Genomic DNA, 27,044 nt, shown 5'->3' with positions numbered 1-27,044 from the left:
AGGGGATCCAAACCCTTGACCTTGGTGTTACCAGCACCATGCTCTCCCAAGTGAGCTAACCAGCCAACCAAGATCTCTTTTCAATTGTCATTTACTAACAAGACCCTCCTTAATCATCAAATATATAAAATAAATTCCCATCCATCCTACTGGTATTTCTGTCTCCTTTAAGCTGCGTTACTTTTACCACTAATTGTCACACAAACATATTCATTTATTTGTTCATTGTATCAACTAGAAAGTAAGCTTCAGGATGGTAAGTAAGCATTCGGTCCTGCTCTAGCACCTAGTGATGAGCAGAATGTAAATGCTCAATTAAAAAATATATATGGGTATATTTTTGGCAGCTGGCTGATACAGGGATCAAACCCTGGAGTCAATATTTTTAAATGAATGAATACAGGGGAAAAAATGGTAAGGAAATAGTGATGGGGGAGAAGTACTTGAGCAGAGAGCTAAATGACGTGAAGAGGCAAGACATCTGAAGATCCAGAAGGGGAGCAGTCCCAGCAGAAAAGAATTGTAAAGTCCAAAAGTGGGAGTGAATTTGGCCTTACAGAGGAACATCAGGGAAGTCTTGTGTAGCTGAAACAGTGAACTGTGTCAGAGAGATTGTCAGCAGTTGGATTATTTAGGCTTTTATAAACCATATAAGGATTTTGGATTTTATTCCGAGTATGGAGGGTTTTAAGCTGGAGAGTACCCAATCTGGTAATTGTTTAAATGTTACCTTGGCTGCTCTGTGACTAGTGGGGGGTTGGGGGCTGGCAATATTAAAGGCAGCAGACAAGTGAGAGGCTTTGCTGTGATCCAAGCAAAAGAGTGGATAGGATTTGAGTAGCATCAGTAGAGTGGGAAACCGTATAAAATTTGCGGGTAGGAATGACAGGATTTGCTTATATTTTGTATAGGAGCATAAAAAGACAAGAGAAGATTCAAAGAAAATGTCTAGTTTTTGATCTGCAACCTGGAGTCCATTAAAGCAACTTTGATTATATTTCCATTAACTATATTAAATAAAAGGATCCTATGGGCAGCTAGTGGTTAAGGAGAAAATGAAGGAAATCACACACAAAAGGGGCGCGGATTTGAGGGCGAAAACGTACTGCGCTGAGTTTTTGAAATGTTGAGTTTAAAAGGTATCTGCGGAGACGGCCTAGAACTCAGGGAGAAACGTCTGGACTGGACAATTACCTTATTTCATCTTTTATAAGACACACACACACGGGCGTGGGGTAATTTCCCTCCACATGTCCAGGTGTGTGAATCTATTTAAGTCGCAAGTGACGTAAACCTTTAACGTGGTAGGTTCTTCTTCCTTACGGTGCATCTTACAAGCGATGGGTTCCTCGGAAATACGGCGGATCTGGGCGTCATCACCCAGCATGACGTCGAGGACGTAAAGGAGGTCGTTCACTTACAGATTCCCCTCCACCTCTGTGAAAGTCTCTAGCGACTTCACGGCATTTGTAAACTTCTTCGCCACCACCCGCCGCCCCCCTCCCCGGCCCTGGACTGCTCATCTTTTCCGGGAACGAACCGTGGAGACAAGGACACGCAGGCCCCCTAGCGTCCTCCCGCTCCGCGCGGCCAGGCCTGCTCGCTCCCGCCCGCCACCCGATCGCCTTCCCGGGCCCGAAATCCCATCGGACACCGGGCGCAGCCCCTCCGCCCGCGGCCGGGACGACCCCTCGCGGCCCCGCCCAGGCCTCGGCCCCGCCCGCCCGGGCTTCCCGCGGAGGCGCCGGACCCGCCCCGCCCCCCTAGTCCCCCTCCCGCCCCGCACCCGCCAGTTCCCAGCTCGCGGCCCTGATTGGCCGCCGCATTCCCGCTCTCCTTCCCGAACCGCCATTTTGAAAATCTTGTTGATTCTGAGGAGCGGAGCGCGCGTCGTGAGCGTCACGCCACACAGCGACCCGCGCGCTTTCTCCTCAGCGTCGCCCGCCGCCGTCTCCCGGAGCCTTCTCGTGTCCTCGCGCGCCAGGCCTGCGGCGGCCGGGACCCGTGGTGAGGGCTGAGTCAGGGAAGGGGAGGCCCGTCCGCCCCCGACGGGGGAAGGACGCGGCCATTTGGACGGCGACCCGGGGCGGGGGAGGGGACGCCGAGTGGCCGGTGGCTCGGGCCGGGCCGGAGGCGGCGCAGGCCGGGCGGGAGGGGCTGGCGCGGTTTCCCGCCTCGGGTATCCCTGGATGGCGGGAGGAGCGGGAGGGAAGCCGTCCCCGGGGACCGAGCGCCGCCGTCTCGGCTAAGGGAGGAGGCAACTTTAAGGTCGGGTTTCCCGCGGCCCCTCCGCTCCCCGAGGGCTGTGAAGGGTCGCATCAGTCCCGTGGCCGCCCGATCCTGCCCGCGGGAACGAGGGGACCGAGACGTCTGGTCTCGCCCCGGCCGCAGGTCCCCAGCATGTCCTCCTCGGCCTCCGCTGCGGAGGGAGACGGAACCTCCGCGCAGTCCGCGTCCGAGAAGGAACCCCAAGTGCCCGGCCGGAGAGAAAGTGAGGAGGAGGACGAGGACGACGACGACGACGACGAGGAGGAGGAAGAGGAAGAAAAAGGTGGGGAGGGGGTCGCATCCCTAGTGATGGAGTTTCCAGACTGAAGTTTTTTTTGTTTTTTTTTTTCTCCCGGAAACTGTTTTTCTTGCTCTTTTGGCGCTTAAATCGGAGTGACTTTCAGCAAGAATGTGTGCGAAATCTGTTTTGTGTTCAGCGGTGGCAGAGAATTGCATTGTAAATTCCAATTCTTAGGATGTTTGTTAGCGTTGTGATGTGTTTTGGAAGTCAGCTCCTCGCCCTCGATAATACGTTCGTCGCATTTCATCATTTGGCAGGAAGTTTGTTAAGTCTCAGATCTGTTTTTTAGATCAGTGTGTGCGTTCACCCTTGAAGTTGCTAAGAGAATGTCTTATTTTAGCGTTGCTAATTTCATAACACATCTTTTGCCTTTTGAAGTTATGGTAAGGTCTTTAATGTGACCACACGTTAAGACTTAAGTTATTAACGCTAGTTCTGGAAGTGTTTTAGTACTTTAAAAATATTAAAATATTTATTGAACATCCGCAGAGGTCCTCTTCAAAGGAGAGTTTCTTTGACTGGGAAACACCGGTGAGAGTTGTTGGCTGCTTGAGAAAGTAGTTAAAAATGAAAAGTGAACCGTGAAAGAAATGTAAATATGAGCCCTGAACTGTTTCGGTTTTGGAGCTGAGTCTGCCCCAAGAGAGAGCGGTATTAACCATTACTTAACTGGAGGCCTGAAACCAGAACCTTACAGAGCTAAGTAGTTGGACTGTGTCAGTTTATACAAGATGCAGGCTGCACTCTGAGGTATGCCAGCTTTCTGAGATGTTACCAACCATTTAAAAATCCGAGTCACAACTCTTAGCATTCTTTGATGGTATTGGCCCAATTTAGATTTATTTCATATATGGCTACAACTCGGCCAAATTCAGGAAGAGGTTAAAGTTCTTTTCCCAAACCCACGTTTAACTGTCAGTTTCTTTTAAGCCTAAACCAATCCGTGATCAGCACTTTATAAATAGGGTCTGAGTTAAAATTACAAGGTGTATGTATTTAAAGTGGTATGTGCCCTAAGGGAGCATCTCCATATTTAAGTATAGCATTGCTCTTAATTATAAATTTTGATGTAAATTATTGCTTAATTATTAAAGTTATTTTTTGGTTACTCGTAATGCAATAACTGAAAATTGGTTTCAGTATCTCACTATTAGCCAAAGACTTTCCCAGCACTGTTCTTTCCAATTTTTTGTTTGTTTTTAGTCTTTTGGGGGAAACAGGGTTGAGATACCACAGAGATGATGAGTTTTTTATCAGGAAAAAATTAGAGAAGTCATGTAAATATACTATAAATGGCCAATAGAGTGATGGGGTAATTTAAAATGTGGTGTTTTGTTCTAGATGAATAAATTGATCTTATTAAACTTGATTTTGTAAAAAGTTTATCTCCTAACAGTTTTATAGTTCTTATTTATTATTATTTTTGTTTACTCATTTGAGAGGTGTTTGTGGGACAAGTAGAATTGTGAAAATTTTATTCTACTTGGCCCTGAATATTTGACTCTAATACTAAGGCATCTGAAGCAAGGCAGTAAAGTGAATGAAGTCGGTGCTTACGGGTCAGAATTGGCAGTGGTTTTGGGGGGGTGGTGGTGGTGAGAGAAATGACTAATAAAACATGATTCCTGCGTTTCTGTGTTTGGCAGCTGGATGAATGTTATCACTGTTTTCTGAAAAAAAAATTCACATAGGTGAGCAAGTTTGGAGATGATTATGACTTCTCTTTTGGATTTGTTGAGTTTAGATGCTTGTAGGACATGAAGTGGAGCTGTCCAACTAGTCATGTATTAGTTGATCTGAATCTCAGAAGAAAACTCTGGTCCGTAGATAGACAGGAAAGTCATTAGCTTATAGATGGTAATCAGAGGCAAGCAAATGGTTTAAATCACTCAAGGAAAGGAAGTTGAGTGATAACAGGAGTTGCTTTAATAGTGCTTGCCCTTCATTCTGCACACTACTGCCAGAATATGACTGCTGGTATCCCTTTCTCCAGACTCATTCTCTCTGTGCAGATCCTTACATCTCCAAATCTTACCAGTCTTTCAAAGCTAGTGCCAGTGTTTTGATCCTTTTTCTCTAGTCCAGAAATGATCAATCCCTCCTCAATTCACAGAACTTCTATATGTATCTTTCTTAAGGTGTTTTATCATCTACAGTGGAGTATAATATTTGTGTTTCATTTCTCTAGTAGACATGATCTTTTTCAAAAGATGTTCAATGTCTTAATCATGTATTCATCCCCTTTTAGTATTGAGTGCAGCTTTGTACAAAGCAGGCGTTCATTTGAGTGGAAGGACCTCCAACAATATATACTGTTCTTTTATTTATCTGACTTTATATCAATCAGTAGGTAAATGGTTTTAGATGAATCGAGCTTAATGTTTTAAATTTTGAAGTGTATGCTACATATTTCCTAGTTTTTTTTTAAGCAATCTGGACTAAACAGAATTTAACTTTTTTCAGAGTAATTTATGGCCATCATTGTGAACATCATTTCTTAAACTACAAAGTAATGCTCTCCCAGTTTATTGCAGTAAATGTAAACTTGTAGAATTTTTATCTTTCCAGTAACTCTAGGCTGTTATTCCTGTAGGTCCTTGTTTTTATCTATTTCATCAACTTACTAAATTATTATTGTTCTCTGTATGTCATTTGAAACTCTTAATCCTCCTAGGCTAAACTTGCTATTTGTGATGTACAACAAACAGTGAATCACAATAAACAGAACTATGTCTAAACAAAGGGAAAAAAAAGCTTAGTGAGAGCCTAGATGATTTTTCACATAAAGTGTCTAGATTTTAATAGCAGTAATTGTATTTGAATAAAAGTTTGTTTTGTTTTCTGATTTTTTTTTTTAACTGGGTCCCTGTGAGTTTGCCAGGTAAGTAAAATGTTATTCTAAAAAAACTTCCATGGTGCTATTATTAATTTACCAAGTGTTTTCATCTTTTATGTCATTTGCTTCTCAAAACCATGCTCAGGAGAAAAATAAGATATTAGGTTTATGGAATCTTCTTTCTGCATGATTATCCAATAAAGCTAATACATTCTTTGAACTTTTTATTGTTTAATAAATACTGAATTAATTTCTAGAAAAGAGTCTCATCGTGGAAGGCAAGAGAGAAAAGAAAAAAGTAGAAAGGTTGACAATGCAAGTCTCTTCCTTACAAAGAGAGCCATTTACAATTGCACAAGGTAAGTTTATTCTATGTTCCTTTCATTTTATGGTGAAAAGGCCTAAGTATACAAAAATGATGGTTAGCATTGCTTAGAATTAGGAGAGTATTTAGTTTTAGTAAGTAGTAATATACTTTTGGCACAATTTTATTTTATTTGCCCCATTAGAGCAAGAGTTGTATGTAAATTGTGCTATAAAAATAATTCTTATTAATGTTGTAAATTTATAAATAAGCAGTATTATGGTTTTTTGTTTTTGTTTTAGGAAAGGGGCAGAAACTTTGTGAAATTGAAAGGATACATTTCTTTCTGAGTAAGAAGAAAACAGATGAGCTTAGAAATCTACACAAACTGCTTTACAACAGACCAGGCACAGTAAGACTTTTTTTTTTTACATCTTTAACCTATTTGCTTATTTATGTACTAAAATACCTCACAGTAAAAGCATAAGTTTAGTTCTGTAAAAGACTTTAGTCAGCTAATTCAATTTCCACACTATATATATGAGTGGGCAAACTGAAACATATTTGTTAAATGATTTATCACAAGACATATAGATGGATATTAGCATGTAGAATTGTAATATCCAGGGCTTTTTATCCCAGACTGAAATTTCAGATTATGAAATCCAAATTATGATAATTTTGTGATCTTTAAATGTATTTTAAAAATTTATATTTTGGATATTCTCGTCATTCAGAATAAATGATTTGGTATAATTGTATCTCATTTTGAGCAAATATCTAATAAATGGGTGGTAATTCTTTGCAAAAGGATTTGTTATTATACGTAACTTAGAATTCCACATAATTGAGGAACTTTGCTTTGGGTTGTGCTTGGGCAAAGTAAAATTTGATGCTGTTAGAAAAGAATGTCTGAAGTATGGTATAATTTGTATAATCTCAATCCTCACAGCAGTCTAATTTATACAAGTCCCCCAACTGGTAAATGGTATTAACTTTTTCAAAGAATAAAGTTCTTGACTTCCTGATTTGGAAAATAAGAAGCATTACTAATAACTTGTATTACGTATGGAAAGAATGTCTTTTGGGGTAGTAATTTTCCACTTGTGCCGTTAGAAAACATTTAGATGGAAATTCATTCAAATTCAAACTTATTTTCAAAGAGTTAAATTAAGTTTGTAGGATTTCTATAATGTTAATATGTTAGTAACATGTTTTTCAGTTTTGAACAAGAAATGTTGACTTATTTAATATTGTAACTTGGCGACAGATATGAAAATAAAGGTGCTGGCTTTGGATTTTTTTGTGTGTACATTACTGAATAATAAATAGCAATAATAAGAGAAACATTTTCAGGTGTCCTCATTAAAGAAGAATGTGGGTCAGTTCAGTGGCTTTCCATTTGAAGAAGGAAGTGTCCAATATAAAAAGAAGGAAGAAATGTTGAAAAAGTAAGTTACTTTTAGAAATAATCATGTTTTGATCAGTGTGCTTTAAGTTTATTTTTTAACATTTAAAAATGATTACCATTCATTTTCAGTAGATTGCTAATTCTTTTCTTTAAATGCCAGGATTTGACTTGTCTTTATATATTAACTTGGGATGTCCATTACTTTCCAATAAACAGTGACTATCAAGATTATTGAAAACTCTTTAAGGAAATTTTTATTTTCTGAAAGAATGATATACACAGGTTAATCATTCACAGAGTCCAAAATTCAAAAGGTCTAAAAGGAATACAGTGAAAATCTTTCCTCTTCCTGTCCCATCAGGCACCCTGTCCCCCTTTAAACCATTCAAACTATTTTGAAGTTAATTCAATAGAAACAGTGTCCTTCATATTGCAAGCAAAAGTGATATCTTAGAGGTTTTGTTTATTAAATGCCTCATAGTTTGAGAACTCAAAAAATAAAGATGATTACCCATTACTCCATTGAAACATTGTCATAGTAGGATTGCTGAGGGAAAAATGTAATATTTCATCACCAGCCAGAAGAATTATCAAGTCCGTGAGTTTTATAGTGTTGAAAACTTTTTACATAATTTTCTAGTAAATATGTTTATTCTTGTACTGCCTTTAAAACTTAATTGGTAAATGATGTTTTCAGTTTATTAATAATCATATCTGGGGCCGACCCCGTGGCGCCCTCGGGAGAGTGCGGCGCTGGGAGCGCAGCGACGCTCCCGCCGCAGGTTCAGATCCTATATAGGAATGGCCAGTGCGCTCACTGGCTGAGTACCGGTCACGAAAAAGACAAAAAAATAAAAAAAATAAAAAATAAAAAATAATCATATCTGGCTGTACACTAGTCACGGTTATTAAGAGTAAGATTCAGAGAAACATTGAGTAAAGCTTTGCGGGGTCTGGCTGGTAAGTGGATCCAAACCCTAGACCTTGGTTTTATAACACCATGTTCTAACCAACTGAGTGAATTGGCCAGCCCTGCCTTTCTTTACATCTGTGTAACTGAGCCAATTTGGTTGGCTGTTTCTTTTATATTGTGAAGAATGTTTATAAACTTTCCTGTTTAATCAGCTAGATATTTTCCATTTTCTCTTTCAGATTTAGAAATGCCATGTTAAAGAGCATCTGCGAGGTTCTTGATTTGGAGAGATCAGGTGTAAATAGTGAACTAGTGAAGAGGATTTTGAATTTCTTAATGCATCCAAAGCCTTCTGGCAAAGTGAGGATCAGCTTTTACTATTTTAATAACAAATCAGTCCTTTATAGCCTCTCCTTTCTATGAAACAATAATTGGTTAACAGCAGCATTGCTGTCAACGTTTAGTAATATCATCTACATTCAAATAATAGGACTTCCACTGACATATCTGCAACAATTTCATGATAGAAATAATATAGAAGGCTGGGCCGACCCCGTGGCACACTCGGGAGAGTGCGGCGCTGGGAGCGCAGCGACGCTCCCGCCGCCGGTTCGGATCCTATATAGGACTGGCCGGTGTGCTCACTGGCTGAGTACTGGTCACGGAAAAGACAAAAAAAAATAAAATAAAATAATATAGAAGGCTTAAGAGATATGTTTTCTCATGTCAGATATAATAGGTAATAAGATTAAGAAAAGTAATTAAATTAATGTCAGATCAGACAAAAAAAACAAAGTAAATGTCCATGGTTATGTATTTAGAAGGCACTGGAAGAAGAGAAAGGTTGAGTTGAAGAAGAGGTGTTGGGTTGTGGGGTGGTTGGTGCAGCTTGTAATCATATCAGGAAAGACAGGATGGGGGATATATTAGAATGGATGTTTTATAAATCCTGGAATAAGGTTATGAAACAGTGACATAAAAAGCCAACTTTCCAAGTTTCCTAGTTAGGTTTCCAGAATCCTCAGCTGGAAAGGAAGTAAAGTGCCTTTATGCTTTTTCCACTCTTCCAGAAATATAGATTGGGTTTGCTCTAACTATTTAATGGTGACAAATGACATCAGTGACTTAAAATGCCTGTTGAAGTATTACGACCTTGCATTTTCAATTTAGGTTTGTCAGCAAATGTTTTTGTACTCTTCCTCATTTGGGTAGGAAAGGAAGTGTGAAGAGATTTAGCAGGCCTAGGAGTTCAGGGGAATGCCATCTAGAGAGGGGAGAGGGCATAAAAAATTGAAAGCAGAAAATAGCTCTGAGACTATGTTTTTGCCTGCCCTTGGTCCTGATCACATTAGATGGACAAGGACAGATAAAGGATATTCAAGGTGTTACTTTTGTTGCACAGCTAAACACCCAAGGGGTATGATGGTGTTTATTTAAAGATGAGATTATATTTTCTAACTTTTACTATGGCAATACTTGTACTTACGTTTTTAGGATTTCATAATGCAAGTTGGTCACTATTTCCTCAGAAGCTATTACTCAGTTGCCTAAGTTGTGAGGGATATGTTTATGTTCATCTTTTTCTCAGTGATTTCAAGTTTATTGGTTTCAGGACACCATCCTTCTCTAAAAAATTAATTAATGAGGACCCCAAGAGCTTTTGTTTACTATTTTTGAAATTAAAAACATTTTTATTTTAAAATAACATGTTAACTATAGTAATATTTTGTATGAAGAATAATTATATTGTATTCTGCTGTGTTATGTAAGGGATTTGAGCATGTGAGGATTTTGGTATCCTGGGAGTGAGGGGGTCCTGGGACCAATCCCCTGGGATAGTTACAAAAGAATTAGTAGAGTGTTATTATTTTATGTTTTTGCACATCTGTTTTATGTCTGGCTTAAGGGGAAAACAGCTCAATTCTCATTTGCTTCTGCATTTGTTCTGTCGCAATGTGTTATTTTGCTTGAAGTATATGAAGAAAATCCAGCCTGACACAGGTATATAGTGAGAAAAAGGAGTATTTTTAAAGTCCTTTCAGGTAATTGAAGGTACTTTCCTTTAACACAACACTAAAACTCCACAATTGGTAATTTCTTAAAGGCTATTTGTAATGTTTAATGTAGATCTGAAATCATTTGAATGAACTTGGACCTTTCATCATACATGTAGCATTTGAAAAGTATTGATTCATTGAATTATGCAGATCTTCCAAATGTTGACACGTTTTACTGAACACTGTCAAAAAGTCATATTAGTTAATATAAACACCATTTCATCAGAAAAATCTTTAGATATTGGGAAACCTCAAGTTCATGATAGTAGGTGTAATTATCCAAAGTTCTAATTTCCACTTGAAACTATGGCATTTATTGTTGACAATAAATGTTATCAGTTGTTTTCCTTTTTTTTTTTTTTTTTTATTTATTTATTTATTTTTTTTCCTTTTTCGGGACCGGCACTCAGCCAGTGAGTGCACCGGCCATTCCTATATAGGATCCGAACCCGCGGTGGGAGCGTCGCTGCGCTCCCAGCGCCGCACTCTCCTGACTGCGCCACGGGCTCGGCCCAGTTGTTTTCCTTTAAGTGATGGGCTCATGTTGTTCATTTTTAAATTTTTTGGTTTTTGGCAGCTGGCCAGGACAGAGATCCAAACCATTGACTTCAGTGTTACAAGGCAGCATTCTGACCAACTAAGCTAAATGGCCAGCCGCTTCTCATTTTTTAGGACATGTCTGTCCGTACCTAAATCAGAATAGCCATGTTTGTCAGGTTTTTTTAAATGGTATTTCATTTTTTTAAAAAAAGTAGCTAGGTTAGTTCACAGTTCAAACAATTGCACAGACTCCTCCTTGAGAAAAACCACTGAACTTCAATATATAGCCAGAGTACTTTGTGTGTGTCTCCCATTTTGTCATAGATAACTGTAAAGACTTTTACTCAATTGAGAGTTAATACAATTTATATTTATTGCTTGATCAATGACATTCTTAAGTGAAACTTTTTTTGTTGTTAGTGCTGGTGTGTTGTTGTGAGGAATACAAGAACTACTAGTACATTTTGTTGCCTTGATTAGTATTAAGGTGCCAGTTTTACCCACCTTTGCTCTTGCCCAATTTTTACAAATGTCAACAGTGAAAAAAGCAAATAAGTAATATGTTGGTATTGTTATGAGAGTAGTTTGACCATGTGGACTCCTGAAAAGATCTCAGGAAATTCCGCAGTCCATGAACCACACTTTGAAAATCAGCTTTATACTTCCCGTATGATCTAACTCTTACATTAGGTTTTCATATGTGACCTTGTTATGATTACTCCTTAATCTGATAGTGTCAAACTCAAGCTCTTTTCTTTGCTATCTTAAGTTTTCATTTAAGAAAAATGCTGTAAACTCATTATTACTTTTTCTTCTCTGTAATAATTTGTATATTGTTAAATGAAAGTAACATTCATCACTGATCGTTTTCCTATTCTTGTATTATACTTCTGCCTTGATTATTTTTGTTAACCAGATTTTGTTTCCAAAAAGAGATAATGCTGTTGACATTGGATTCTGATTAATTATAGATTTTTAGAGCCAGTATAGGAAAATACTAAAGCATTTGTATGTTATTACTTTTTGTTTTTAAAGCTTCTCATCTGTTTTGGGGAGTTGTATTTTCTTGAGTGGTTACTTGAATAGTTTAACGTCCTTTCACTTTTCCGTATAGATTTATCTAGTGCCCATTCCAGTTTCCATATTACTAATTTTATATACAGATTATGTCCTCACTACCTGCATCTGGTTCCTGAGCTGTGATAGTAAGGGATATCTCATTTAATACATTGGAGGCCTCTAGTTCATATAGCCGGTAGTGAGAGTTTGGACTGTGAAAGTCACCTTTTTTCCAAACAGTGCTATCAAAAAATTTATCCCAATGTATTATTAGGGTCCTGGTAATAGCTGGTAATGGTAATCACATACAAAGGATATCGCTATACATTCAAAGAAGTTTACTGTGGAGAATCCCCTCTGAAAATTGTCTTTGATTGGTCCACTAAAAGTTTCTGGAGTGACCTCAAATTGGCTCTTCAGCAGTCTGCCTTTAGAAGGGTAGGTTGAGCAAGCTGGAGGCTACCCTGTAGTTATTTATAGATAGTCTGATAATACTATTACACAAAGCAGCCACTTTTTCTTAATTTTTGTGTAGGTGGCAGTGACCGTTAGAAGATTGGAAGTTACTAGGAGAGAAAGAACCTGTTGTTCTGCTAGTTTCATGAAAGATATTGCAAAAATTACCACAAGCATTTATATAATTGAATATCTTAGTATATTATGAAAGTTTACCTTAATGTTTTCTGCTTATTGCAGGAAATAAAGAAACATAGGCAAAAATAAAAGAATAAAAGATATTCATAATCTCAAATAATATTAATTTCTTAGTATATATATTTTAAAATCCTTAATGTAAGGTTATTTTAACAGTTTTCAGTTTCAGAATTTAGCAAATACTCCCCTAAGAAAGCATTTAAAAATTAAAGTTGGTTAATACAGTCAAATCATTTTCTTCTCATAATCTACTCTGCTTTTGAAATATGTATGGTTTAATTGAGTATCAGTAATAATAATGTACTTGTTTTGTAGTTCTTAATTAGTTTATAATTAACATATCCAACATTTATTGCATATTTAGAAGCATCATTGAGAATATGGTCCTGACATTATTAAAAGTAAGACGTAATATGAATACAAACTGTATAGTTCATTTGCAAATTCAGGATGTGTGGTGATCAGGTTTTATTTTCTTTATGGATGATTCCTCCCATTCCTTAGATTGGTGCACCTTCTAAAGCAAGGAGCTCCTCTGGCAGTAATGGGTTTTTGTTTGTTTTGGCAGCTGGCTGGTGTGGGGATCTGAACCCCTGACCTTGGTGCTATAACACTGCTCTAACCAGCTGAGCTTACTGGCCAGCCCTTGGTAGTGATAGTTTTAAGACTTATGGGAATGAAATATAAATTACAAGTTTAACTTAACATATTTTCTTGATAAAGTGTAAACAGCTGTCTAAGCTTAACTTAAAGATGAATTCTCTATAAAGCTGCTAAGTTTGTAAATATAATTTCTTGAAAGAGAAACAAGAAGTTGAGTTGAGATGTAGTTACTAAAAACAGTTGATTGACTTGAAAATATAATACTTCATTGGTGTTATCTTTATAAATTTTTTTAACGTAGCCATTGCCAAAATCTAAAAAGACTTCTAGCAAAGGTGGTAAAAAGGAACGGAACAGCTCTGGAATGGCGAGGAAGGCTAAGCGAACCAAGTGTCCTGAAATCCTGTCAGATGAATCTAGTAGTGATGAAGATGAAAAGAAAAACAAGGAAGAGTCTTCAGATGAAGATAAAGAAAGTGAAGAAGAGGTAAAATGTTTCATTCTATTTCTTTAACAGTTTCTTTCCATGGGGAGAGTTAAGTATTGTATGTAACAGGTACAGCCAGAAAACAGAGTTCACTTTTTAATTCTGAAGGCACAGAACTACTTAAGTATGAGGGTACTTCAAAAAGTTTGTGGGGAAATGGAATTAAAAGATAATGTGAAACTTTCCATGAACTGTTTGAAGTTCCTTCATATAAATCCCATTTCTTTCCCTTAAGGAGCTTTTAGTTTCATTGTCATGCCAGAGCATAAGCGTGGAAAAGAGTGGGGTTGTTGTGGACTAGATTTGAAGTGGGCCTTGAGCTGGACCTTGAAGACTGGGTAAATTGGAAGGGAAAGGAAACAGAAGTGTACATATCCTGAAGACGAACACATAGGAGCATATTCTTTGAGAACTTTTTAATAGTATATTAATATTTTATAATTTACTTGAATCATTTTATTCTGGTTTATGCAAAAAGCAAAGGTTTTAAGGAACATTTTTTTTTTTTTTTTTTTTTTTTACCCTTTTGGGGATTATTGAGAATAACAGCATTGAAGTTTATTTGATCAGGGGGTAAGTTTTGTATCACTTTGGAATGTCTGCCACTTTATTTGGGAGTATTTGTAAAACATTGAGAGTACTTAGCTTCCAGAATGAAACTTCAGGAAGAGGAGAACTGCTGAAGCGATTAAAAGGGTTAACTTTACCCTCTCTTTGATGTATATCTTCAATCAAGTAGACCAGGGAGAGCAGAGATGAGTTCCTATTATTGTTAATGGTGTTTTGGTAGACTGTATTAACTTGGTTTTGGTGTCTCCTTCAGAGGTCAGAACTTTTTCTTTAAATTGGGTAAATTCACTTGTCTTATTTAGGGACTTGATTAATGCCAGCTTGATATTGTGGGCCAGAAAATTCTTTGTTGTGGGGGGCACCCCGCATCCCTCAGCACTGGCAACCAAAAGTGTCTCCAAACATTGCCAGTTGTGGGGGGTAAGGGGAGTACATCTCCATTTGAGCACCACTGAATTAGAGGTAATAAAGATGTTGTGAGCTCTGGTTTCACATATGTGTGTATTTAGTGCGTATATTTGTCTTGAGGTATTTAAAATTTATGCTTGTTTTAATGTCAGATTTTATAACGGGTATCAAAATTTAGAGTAATGGCTGCTGTTTTAACTGCTGGCCCCATAGTCTGGAATAATAATGATCCAGAATGGGTAGAACAGTGGCCTTTAACTTCTGAAAAATTGTCAGCAGCTCAAATGTTTAAGAACAGTTGTCCTTGGGTCATATTGAACCTTCTAATAGCCCTTGGAATACTCCTATATTTGTTATTAAAAAGAAATCGGGCAAATGGAGATTATTACAAGATTTAAGGAAAATTAATGTCACCATGGAAGATATGAGAGCTTTACAGCCTGGTCTCCCATCTCCTGTAGCAATTCCTAAAAATTATTCAATCGTAGTGGTAGATTTACAAGATTGCTCTTTTACAAATTCCCCTGGCTCCTCAGGATAGGATAAGATTTGCATTCAGTATTCCTTCTACTAATCTTCAAAGACCATATGTCAGATAACAATGGAAAGTCCTTCCTCAGGGAATGAAAAATAGTCCCACTTTATGTCAAAAGTTTGTAGATTCAGCTATATTGCCTGTGAGAAGAAATTTTCCTAATATGTACATTATTCATTATATGGATGACATACTTTTAGCTCATCCAGAGATAGTGATCCTACAACAGGCTTTATTACAATTGACAGAAACTTCACAACCTTAAAATAGCTCCTGATAAAATTCAGCCTTCTCCTCCTTTTAATTATTTGGGGTGAATGATTCAAACTCATTATGTTGCCCCACAAAAATTACAAATTCGGCTTGATAAGTTATCAACATTAAATGATTTTCAAAAACTTTTAGGAGATATTAATTGAATCAGGCCTTATTTAAAGGTTACTTCTACAAAGTTAAAACCTTTGTTTGATATTTTACAGGGAGATAGAGATCTCCCAGACACTTGACTGCTGAAGCCCAGAAAGCCTTAACCTTAGTTCAAGATAGGCTGTCTTCCGCTCAGTTATTAAGGATGGATTATGCCCAGCCTTTACACCTGTTTATCATAGCAACAGAATATTACCCCACAGGAGTTTTTTGGCAAACAGCTCCAATAGAGTGGTTGCACCTGCCTGTGGCTCACAAAAGAATACTAACAGCATACTCAGTCTTGGTTGCCACCTTGCTATTAAAGGGAAGACAAAAGAGCTAGAGAGCTTTTTGGAAAAGAACCTGACATTATTGTCACACCTTATAATAGCAATCAAATAGATCAACTTTTACAGGAGGATCATGAGTGGCAGGTAGCATTAAGTGGTTATGTAGGTCAAATATATCACCTACCTTCACATCCTTTATTAAATTTTGTAAAAATACACCCTATAATTTTTACACAGAAATGTTCATCGCAACCTTTGCCTCCACCTGCTAAGTTGGTTTTTTCCGATGGGTCATCTAATGGAAAGACGGCTCTAATTATAAATGACACCTCCATATCTTTCCAGACTAAGGAAAGTTCAGCTCAAAAGGTGGAACTTTTAGCAGTCATAGAGGTGTTTAAAAGGCTACCTAATGACGCTTTTAACCTTTACACTGATTCAATGTATATTGTTAAATTATTTCCACACATTGAAACTGTTCCATTTCCTATGAGTAAAAGTGATATTCAGAATTATTTAATACAATTGCAAAAACTTATACATTCAAGAACAAAAGCCTTTTTTATAGGACACATTCGGGCATATAACAGTTCACCAGGAAACTTATGTGCTGGAAATAAAATGGCTGATTTATTAACAAAAAATATTGTTTCTTCAGTACAATTGGCTATTGATAGTCATGCTTTACATCATCAAAATTCCAATGCTTTGCGAAAACAGTTTGGTTTAACTAGAGAAACAGCACGTCAGGTAGTTAAAAATTGTACTTTGTGCCCTACGCAACACCCATCTTTGCCATTGGGAGTAAACCGCCGAGGATTAAAACCTAATGCCTTGTGGCAAATGGATGTGACTCATTTCCCTTCTTTTGGGAAATTAACTTATATACGTTCTTGTGTGGATACATTTTCACATTGTATTTGGGCAACTGCCCAAACAGATGAGGCTGTTAAGGATGTTATTCAACATCTCTTTTCCTGTTTTGCAGTCTTAGGTATGCCTCAGTCTATAAAAACTGATAATGCTCCTGCTTATACTTCTAAAGCCTTCCAAGAGTTTTGTACAAAGTTAAACATTAAACACATAACAGGAATCCCTTACAACCCATAAGGTCAAGCAATTATTGAACGTTCCCATCAGAACTTTAAAAACCAATTATATAAATTACAAAATTCTGAATACAGGTATTCTTCCCCACATCATATCCTGTCACATTGCCTCTTTGTTTTCAACCATATAAATGTTGATGCTCAAGATTCTTCTGCCTTTCAGCGCCATTTTTCATCTCTAGTAACACCTTTGCCCACGGTCCTCTGGAGGAACGGACCTGATGTTTTACTAACCAGTGGTCGTGGCTACATTTGTGTTTTTCCCCAAGATGTTTCTTCTCCAATTTGGATTCCAGATAGACCCATCAGACACCGTGGCCCAACCTTACCCACCACCCAGGACCTCCAGACGGCCCCACCCGAGGGAACAACGGGGCAGCTGCCCACTTCCACCGACCAAGCACCAGCTGTCTAAAATGTTGTTGGACATGAGTCTCACCAAAAACCACCGTCGTGCTCAAACAACAAAAACTTCCCCATTACCAACTTGGGGTCAGATAAAGTCTTTAACTTCTTCTGCTCTTGCTTTACTTGAGTCTCAGTGCACTCTGGCAACTCCTGAGACTCTTTTCTTGGCTATCATTACTTTGCTAACTTTACAGTCCTCATCAGATACCTCGGATCCGCAGTAAAGATAACACAACGAGAACTCCTCGCTCTCAAATTACAAAATAAAAAAGGGGGTGATGGCACGGTCCACGCCATGGCAGGACCCTAAAGGAATCAGCTTGGGCTGCCCTCTCTGAGTTGGCAAGGCCGCCGGAGGGAGAGCTGTTGGCAAGGCCACAGCTACGAGCACTTGCTGCAAACGTAAGGGCTGCTGCCTCGGCTTTGCGGTACTGCTTTTGCTTTCTCTTTTGATGTTTTGGTTAGCGTGGCAGTTCTCTAAATCCCCAAAAGATTTAAAAAATAACACAAATGTTTTTGCGGTCATTGAACTAAACATTCCCACAGAGGATCCAGGTACATTGGATAATTCTAAATTATCTCTTTATGACAAATTGATCACACCAACATATGCCTCAAAAGCACCTCTCATGACTAAACATGAGCTACAGTCCATATAGGCGAAATTACTTCAAAAAAGAAATCCCCATCCTCTCCCTACCATCTGGGTGAACACTTATATGGGATACAAAATGGGGAAAGAAAAAATTTGGTTTCCCCCTAGGGGACGTCCAAAATATGATGTAAGTTGGCAAACATCATTTACTGGAGATTGTATTAATGGCAAGAGAATGGTTGGCATTAATGAGAAATTATATGATTGGGACAAATTAGGTATATGGGAACGAAACCGTAGAACTCCCTTTACTTAGTGGTGTCCAGTTTTAATAAATCATTAAAAATCAGGTATTGGGATAAAAGTTATATGCTGTAAAATTATTAAACCTGCAAAATTAGATCTTAGAAGAATAAGAGACTGCGCCTGGTTTTGTGAGGGATGGTGCTGTGCACAAGGACACTTTAACATTTAGATCAAGATTACACGGCCACAGCCAATGCATAACCTCAAAATGTGCATGATAATGCTGCTCAAATATCCATTGTTCCTTTTCCATATGAACAATAGGCTCATTCCATTAAAACATAAAATCATTAGACTCCCATTAGAATTTAAACGTTAGCATTGTTCCTTTTAGCAAATTTGTACTTATATTTAACAATAGACATAGGTCACATGATAGTATTGTCTATCACTTGGTAACCGCATAACCGCCACCCTGTTAATAGGGTAGATATTAACCACAGCTTGCCAACAGGAAAAGGTCACAGGTTAACTTCAGGACAATGAGAAGATGGTTCCTATCTGATAACTTGATACCAAGAAAAGGAAGCACAAGTTAATCACCTGAGATGTGCTGACGAAGGGAAAGAACTGGCTGACTGCCAAAAAAGTTTCCCCCGTGCTTTTTGAATTATTGATTCAAGCTTGCTGATGTAATAAAAATAGTACCCAAAGCCCCCCTACAGAGTTGTAAATTTAAATAAAAGGCATTGTCTCATGCTCTACTGGGCTCCAGCTCCAAAGCGCTGACAGCCTGCAGAGAGAGAACATGCATATTGATACATTGAGGTCTCCGTCTGTGTTTGTTATTTTTGCCGACCCTCCTCATCCCTTTTCAGGTAGCCACCCCTCACTGAAGCTGGACTTCAGCACCTATTATTGTTAATGGTATTTTGGTAGACTGTATTAACTTGGTTTTGGTGTCTCCTTCAGAGGTCAGAACTTTTTCTTTAAATTGGGTAAATTCACTTGTCTTATTTAGGGACTTGATTAATGCCAGCTTGATATTGTGGGCCAGAAAATTCTTTGTTGTGGGGGGCACCCCGCATCCCTCAGCACTGGCAACCAAAAGTGTCTCCAAACATTGCCAGTTGTGGGGGGTAAGGGGAGTACATCTCCATTTGAGCACCACTGAATTAGAGGTAATAAAGATGTTGTGAGCTCTGGTTTCACATATGTGTGTATTTAGTGCGTATATTTGTCTTGAGGTATTTAAAATTTATGCTTGTTTTAATGTCAGGTTTTATAAAGACTTCTTTAAAGCTAAGTATGAAATGCTTCATAATTTAAGAGAGATGGTTACAAATCTAGCAAGTGCTTTGTAGATATCTTAATATATTTTTGTCATGAAGGAAGATGAATAATCTGAGCACTAAAGTTTTTATGTGTTGGACATCTAGTAGGAAAACATGTTTGCTAATATTTACATATATGATAGTGACAATTTTTAAGTAATAGTATCCCTCATTCGACAAATTTTTGTTCAGCTACTACATGCCCTTCAGTGTTTCCTATACACTTAAGGACAGAGTTAAAGCATGAAAAGTTGTCATAGAATATAAATTTGATTTTTTCCTGGAGACATCATCATTACACATGGGCTATAGAAACTGGGTTCAAATCCCAGCTCTACCTTGGATTATCACTATATGACTTTGGTCAAGTTATTTAAACTCTATGCCTCAGTTTCCTATCTATAAAACGGGAATAATAGTACTACCCTCATAGGGTTGTATTAAATGACCTTATTTAAAATGCTTAGAATGATATTTCTGGCACATGTACTATATAAGTATTAATTGCTATTATATTAGAAATATATATTAGAATTAAGATGATCTTTTATGACAAGTAAAATTTCTAAATCTAATATTCCTGTCTTTACCAAGGCTAAGATTAAGAAGTAAGAGTATTTTATACTCATTTTCTTATTTGTTTTTCAGATTATTGGTTGAACTCTGTGTATAGAGATGATGTCATCAAATGTAATTCCAAAAAATTCTGTACTGGGAAATCTTTTTTTTGCTGGTAAATTTCCCTCCAACAAGCATAGGTTTTCTTACTGCTCTAAAGACCCTTAACATTTAGGACTATTCCTGTCAAAAACTTATTACTGATAAAGTTCCTATGAGAGGTTCTGGCAAAAGATTAGACAAATAAATAGGTTAGGTTATTTTCTATAAACTGATTCTGAAAATCAGCTGGTTCTAACATTGGATTAGCATCTTTAGGGCAAAGGTTACTAAAGTGAGCTAGTGAAGTTAAACCATGCCCTGCCATGCTATTCACAGGTGTTAACCTGAGACAGAGAAATTACTGGAGAGTACAGAAAAAAGAAAGGTCAGACAGTGCCCATTGGAGAAAACAACTCTAATAGTCATTTGAAAAGCATACTTTGTTTCTTTTTTCATCTTATCCTAATGCCTCTTTTTCTTGAGTTTTTGTTTCCTAGTGTTTTTACAGCACAATACTTATCTCTAGGAAATTATAAAACAGACTTTGTGGATTTTTACTTTATGTGCATTTAAAATTTATCTGAACATTTCCTTATGTATCAGGAATGTTCTTAGGTGAAATAATTCACTTTACTTATAATGTCCAAAACAAGTTTATTTTTATTTCATGACAAGAAATACACAGGCAATTCTGGGCCAGTATAGCCAGCTGAAGAAAGGTATCAAGGATGTGGTTACCATCTCTTTCTGATCTGCCATCTTCTTGGTGTATTTAACCTCATGATCATAAGGTGGTTGTTTTACTTTTAGACATTGTATCCATTTTCCAGACAAGGAAGAGCAAAGGGCTTTCTCCTAGTGATGTTTTGGCTTTTTTTCCCTGGAAGGGATGGATGCTTTTTACTAGAGGTCTTCATGCACATGGCATTGGCCAGAAGTTTGTCACCTGGCCATCTAGCTTTAAGGGAAGCTGTGAGATCCAGGTGTTAGCTTTCCTGCTGTTGCTAGGAGGAAGACAGATCAAAAGTGGGTTGTGAAATGTGAGCATCCTACATGTTTACCAAATCAGAGAAACTTTCAGTTAGAATTTTTGGTAAACTTTCTGTTTGGACCGTTTGAGGGATTATTTGGTAGTGGTGGGAGGGTGAATCTGAAAGTTTTCTTAGTCCTTAATTGTGTTTTTAAAAAACTAAGAAATCTTATTTCATAATTTGATCAGAGGGATTACAAAACTATATAAACCATTTAAACCTTTTGTTGGAAGGCAAAGTTAATTTCATCATAATAAAGTACATTTAGACTTAAACATGTTTTCATAATCTTTTGTGAAATATAACTAGACTTGCACATTCTTTACTCTTGGCATTCTGAGTTTTCTCAGCCAAGTTGTTAAAAGAATAGTGTATTTTAAGCTAATGTTTATTTTGTTCATCTGTTCACCCAGTACAACCTTTCTGCTGTGAGGACAGAATTCTGGCTCTGTGACAGGCGTCTTTTTTGGAGACCCTCCTTCAAGAGCCCTGCTGCCTATAAAAGTTAGGTAAGCCTTACTCTCCCAAGATTTTTTTGCCTTCCTTCAAAAAGTGCTTGTGTCATTCCTCTGATTCTGTACCTTCATGGTTATCAAAGACATGGAAAATCCCCTTCAAATTTTTGAAAATTTTTATTACTGATCTTTTAAAATTTTAGATTATAGAACATTGTACTATCTGAAATTAATGGCAACTGTCAATTTTTATTTGTTCCTTTTTAGCACATCAAAAATACCTAAAATACTTGATGGTCCTGATTGAACTGCTTGCAGCATATTCAAACCAGACTCCTTAAAAATAAATCCTATGACAATTTGGGGCCGGCCAGTGGCTCACTTGGGAGAGTGTGGTGCTGATAACACCAAGGCCGAGGGTTCAGATCCCTATATAGGGATGGCCGGTTAGCTCACTTGGGAGAGCGTGGTGCTAACAACACCAAGTCAAGCGTTAAGATCCCCTTACCGGTCATCTTTTTTCTAAAAAAAAAAAAAATCCTGTGACAATTTGGAAACCAGCTTTTTCTTTATTTTTTTTATTTTTTATTTATTTATTTTTTTAACTTGTTACCTATTTTTTCCCCTGTATGTTTTATCAAAATTCTTAGTCTAGGATCCCACTTGATTAAATAACAGATGTTAACTATCATGAGTATCTCTAACATTTCTCCCTTATAGTGCTACATAGTGCTTATAATAGTAATTAGTAATAGGAATAGTAAGTTTTCAGAATATTTAAAAAGAGACCGAAACAGGTGGCCAGTACTTCATTTCTAATGTAACCACTTTTTATTGCTCAATTCAATGAATTGGAAGTATGCTAAGTGATTTTGGGGTTACATAATATGTTTATACCCAAATGCCATTTGATAATATAGTATTTCAAAAGAAGAAGAATTTTCATATTTGTTGAGGAAAGGCTTTGGGGAGAAATGGAAGAATAACCAATTCAAGTTGACCTTGGGAATGGAGAGTAAAGTTGGACATGTGAACAAAGATGGGAAGCAGGGAAGGGATGCCTTTGACAAACCCAATTCTTTGTGGTTAGAGTCGTATGCCCAGAAGTAGAGCAATGAGAGATGAAGGTAGAGTAACATAGGTTGAAGCCAGACTGTAGAGAAGTTGTGAGGTTGGGCATTGCATGACTAATAAAACCTTTGGGGATAGATTCATCATTTTCATTCATTTAGAATGATTGTTTTATTCTATACCTGAGCATTTTGCGAAGTAGGGGGAAAAATGAGACATGAGATATGTCCTGTGTCTTCCAGGAACTGACAAGTCTACCTGGGAAGACGTACAACTCATTCAATAAGCATTTATTACTACATACAAGGAAGAAACAATTGAGAATCTACTATGTAGCATGTACTTTTACATCTTGCATCTCCTTTGGTTTTGACTCCATGAGAGATGAGGGAGATAACCTCATTTTTGTTCTTGGATGTAATATATAATGATGTTTTTTAGAGCTTCTTTCCTATTACTCTTTCTAGAGCTTCTGGTTCATATACTTCTGTCTTCAGAGTTCTCTCTATAGAACTACTGATTTTAGATCAAAATTTGATTTTAAGCAATAGTTTAGAAAAGTTAATGAGTATCCTCTTCTGTTTATTAAAACTTAAAACTAAAAGCTATCAAGATAAACTTTATAACTTGAAGAATTCTATTGATTGCTTCGTCTAGTTCCTGCCTTTTCTGTGTATATCTCCAATAATTCATAATCTAGTCTAGGAATCAGCAGACCATAGCCTGTATACCAAATCCAGCCTGTTTTTGTACAGCCTGCAATCTGAGACTTATTTTCCATTTTTAAATGAGAAAACAAAAAATTAAGAATGTGCAGTGAAGACTGTATGTAGCTAACAAAGCCAAAAATATTTACTATCTGGCTCTTTAAAGAGAAAGCTTGGTGACAGATCTAGACTATAAATTTATTTCTCATTTTATATGGTATGGCTAGATGAGTCAGCTGTGGGGCTTCAAATGTATATATGTAGGTGCCCAGGCCCACCCTTGATATGATCTAATTGTCCTTTTTTTCTTTTCTTAGATGTACAAGCTATATAGCTAAGTTGTACAAGAAGAGAGTGATACTAAAAATCAAGAGGTCTGACTAATTGCTATTAATAGGAGCCATCTTGGTCTTAGCAAGCCAGGGTGATTTTAATGAAATCACCCTGGGGTGGAAGAGATCATTAAAGTTTATCTAGTCCCCAAGTATCTTTTCCCACCTCAATTTTCCAAATAATTACATAGCAACTACTAAGTGCCAGTTCTAAGCTCCTCACTGGAGATCAATAAATATATAAGGCAAGGTCTCTATCCTTACACACTGTGGTTTGGTTGGTGGGAGTAGAGAGGTCAAAGATTGGGAGGGAAAAAACTACAGTAAAATATAACTTAAAAGCTAAAGAAGAGGCATGAACAATATAATGTAGCAGCTCAGAAGGTAGAGTATTTAGCTCTTTCTAAGGCCATGTGGAGAGCAAAATTCATGGATATAGTGAAAACTTCACAGTGGAGGTACCAGTTTGATCTGAGCCTTGAAATGTAAACAAGAGAGGTTGGCATAATAAACGAAAGGGACTGGGAGAAAAGTAGTTGGATTACATAAAGACCCATCTTAGCTTTTAAAAAAAATTTTTTTTCTACAGAAAGCATCCTGGAGCCAGTGCAACGTTTGGAGGATAAGGGCCAGAGATAGCTCTAAGGCAGTTTGGTTTCTTTGTTGCCGTTCTGTATTTTCTGCCAACATTTTTTATTGTTATCATTATTTATATGTAATGTGAAAATATCTAAATTTAACAGTATGATAAATATCATATCACCTGGCTTACTGTAATTTAGTTCTATAGTTTCATCCCTGGCTAAAGAAATACATAGGGTGCCATAGTCATTTCTCTAATACAGTAGGAGGCACACTGGCCCTAATCAGAGGTCTTGCTTCTTACTAACTGAGGTTTTGGCTGACTTGACTACTCATTGAGGTAAACAATTTGGTTTTTGTCTTTGGATTTTCTTTTTTTTCTTTGCTTTGTTTTGTTTTGTATTTCAGCTCATGAGATCATGTTTGTGAAAACTTATATTTGTATATACATGTTTCTTTATCCTTTTAGTTACATTTTCACCACTTCCTAGGGTCAGACAGAGTACAGGTAAACCACATTTTGCAAATGATGAATGTAACAAGAAATATTAAGTGGCTACTGTAAGCCAAACACTCTTCTAGTTGCTGGAGATAGATGAAGCTAAATGAGGTAGTCAGTGTCTGTTCTCATGGAGATTGTCAGATCTGCCCATAAGCTTGCAGTGTAGTAGGAAGACAGACATGTAAATAGTAGTGTTTAATAAACGTACATACATTAAATATCTGTTTCCTTTGTTGCCTTATATGTACTTACTTATTTTATCCTCACAACAACTATAGATATGGCCATAGTTCATGGAGCCTACCTTACAGGCATTGTTTTTATGTGAATTGCAAAATGTACTTTAGCATGAGAGATATAAAAATGTGGGAGGAAAGTGTTAAAGTCAGCAAAGTGTGGGTATTACTACCTCCGGTTTTACAGACAAGTAAACAGGCACGGAGAAGAGTGATTTTCTGGAGAATGCAGAATTGGTGGTGATGTGAGGATTGGAACCAGAAAGTTTGGTTGTGAAGCCCATGTTCTTATTCACTGCTTCACACAGTACCTTCTATAAAGTAGGGATCAATGAATTGTAGGCCAAGTGCTGTGGGAGTATGGATGAATCAAATTGATGATACCTTGAAAGATTTAGAGGAGGTGATTGTTGAGCTGGATTTAGAATCATGAGTGAGATTTTCCTAAGCAGAGGAGAGGAATGAAAGTAACGAAGATTTGAAAGTTGATGTAGTGTTAAAGTGGGCATGGTTTAACTTGCCCTTCTCAGCTCTCCCAGTGTTTCTTTCCATTACTTCCCAATACTAGTTACCCAGTTTTGCCTTAACTGCCATTTTGTCAAAATTTGCCAAAATTGTCTATTGTGTTCCAATTTTGAGGTATTTCCTTTGAGATGCCCCCATTTTTCAAAGTTGTCTATCCCTCCTTTACCTAATAACTTGCCTTCAGAGCGGCTGAAATGATTCTTAACACCTGCAAGACTAAGTAAGTCACAAGATGTGAGTTTATCAGTTATCTTACCTCTCTGACCAAGATGATACCCCTAGGTATGAGTTTAGTTGTTTCACTGTTCAGCTTTCACTGTTTGTCAAGTCAACACCCATCAATCTAAAAGAGATACCTTACTGAATGCCTACCTTAAGTTTGTCACAGAAAAATTTTCAATTGGTAACTAAAGATAAGTGAAATTCAGTATAAATAACATAATTACAGGGATTTGGATGTTTGAGAATCAAGTCATATCTAACATAATGTAATAAAATAAGCATGATGTATCATAGTTAATACGGGTGGTGTTGAGTCTATCTCACTGCTTTTATAATTTCCATTCTGTGCATCTACCCTGCTTTTAAAGAATACTTTTTTAAGTTATCGGAGGAAATTACATTTGCATAATTTAAAGAATTTCTCAGTTTACAAAAGGAAGCACCCATAATAGTAATAATAGCTAATATTTGTTGAGTGTTTCCTATATGCCAGGTACCATTAAAAGTACTTTCATGGGGGCTAGCCAGTTAGCTCAGCTGGTTAGAGCGTAGTGCTGTTAACACCAAGGTCCAAGGTTTGATCTCTGTACTGGCCAGCTACCAAAAGAAAATCAAAACAAGTACTTTCATATATTAATGTATTTACTTTCCTTAAAACCATGGATACTATGTTTCTTTTATTTTGTAAATGAGGAAACTAGGGCCAGAGATGTACTGGTGCTGGAATTTGAAACCAGGCAGCTTGCCTCAAGAGCCCACATGCTGAAGTATTATGTTGTATCTTCTTCTGTAGTACTTAAACACAGTATGTTTGCAATCTTTTAGAAATTTTGTTAATAAAAAACAGGCTAGTTGTCCATTTAGAAAAACTATAGAACATTACCCCGTCTAGAAAATGATTGAAATATAGCAAGATGTGCGGTTCTGAATGTTTATGTGTTTGTCCAGAAGTAAAGTTTTATGGAGATGGCTTGATCTTTATCATTACAAGTGTTTGCTTTGTCAAACTATTACTTGCTCTCAATTTGCAGTTTTAAAAATGGTGCCATATTTTGTATGCCTTCTGAAATTATGACAGTCCTTAAAAGGCTATGGAAGTATTTTACTTATTTCATTTGAATTATCTAATTTGAATGGGAATGAAGTAATAATGCTTATAATGTTGTTTCTCTTGCCTATCCTCCCAACCCTTGCTATAATAACTTAGTTTCTTGTACCCCACAAGTCCAGATTTTATTAGTCTGACTAAAGAGTGACATATAATAGTGATTATTTTATCTTGTGTGTTAAGTGCATCAACAGAACTTATGAATTTCTGGTATTGCTTTTTAAAGCCTAATGTAGTTTGTGTGAACTAGGTAGATGCTAAATAGAATTAAAACAAT

The 27,044-nt window shown here is 37.2% G+C and overlaps 1 protein-coding gene across 1 annotated transcript in view; it reads left to right on the top strand.

The window, feature by feature from the left end:
* Positions 1 to 1,804: 1,804 nt before the first annotated feature.
* DEK (DEK proto-oncogene) overlaps positions 1,805 to 27,044 on the top strand; it is a 33,965-nt gene continuing 8,725 nt past the window's right edge. The window contains exons 1-7 of the mRNA XM_063096907.1: positions 1,805 to 2,007; positions 2,392 to 2,551; positions 5,663 to 5,764; positions 6,012 to 6,121; positions 7,066 to 7,160; positions 8,273 to 8,393; positions 13,248 to 13,433. Coding sequence (XP_062952977.1) covers positions 2,401 to 2,551; positions 5,663 to 5,764; positions 6,012 to 6,121; positions 7,066 to 7,160; positions 8,273 to 8,393; positions 13,248 to 13,433 — 765 coding nt within the window. The 5' untranslated portion in view covers positions 1,805 to 2,007; positions 2,392 to 2,400. The remainder of the gene's footprint in view (positions 2,008 to 2,391; positions 2,552 to 5,662; positions 5,765 to 6,011; positions 6,122 to 7,065; positions 7,161 to 8,272; positions 8,394 to 13,247; positions 13,434 to 27,044) is intronic.

Source organism: Cynocephalus volans, chromosome 5 (assembly GCF_027409185.1).
Source record: "Cynocephalus volans isolate mCynVol1 chromosome 5, mCynVol1.pri, whole genome shotgun sequence".
Taxonomy (NCBI): Eukaryota; Metazoa; Chordata; class Mammalia; order Dermoptera; family Cynocephalidae; genus Cynocephalus; species Cynocephalus volans.
Note: the sequence above shows the minus strand (reverse complement) of the source record. Positions and strands in the feature narration are given on the sequence as shown.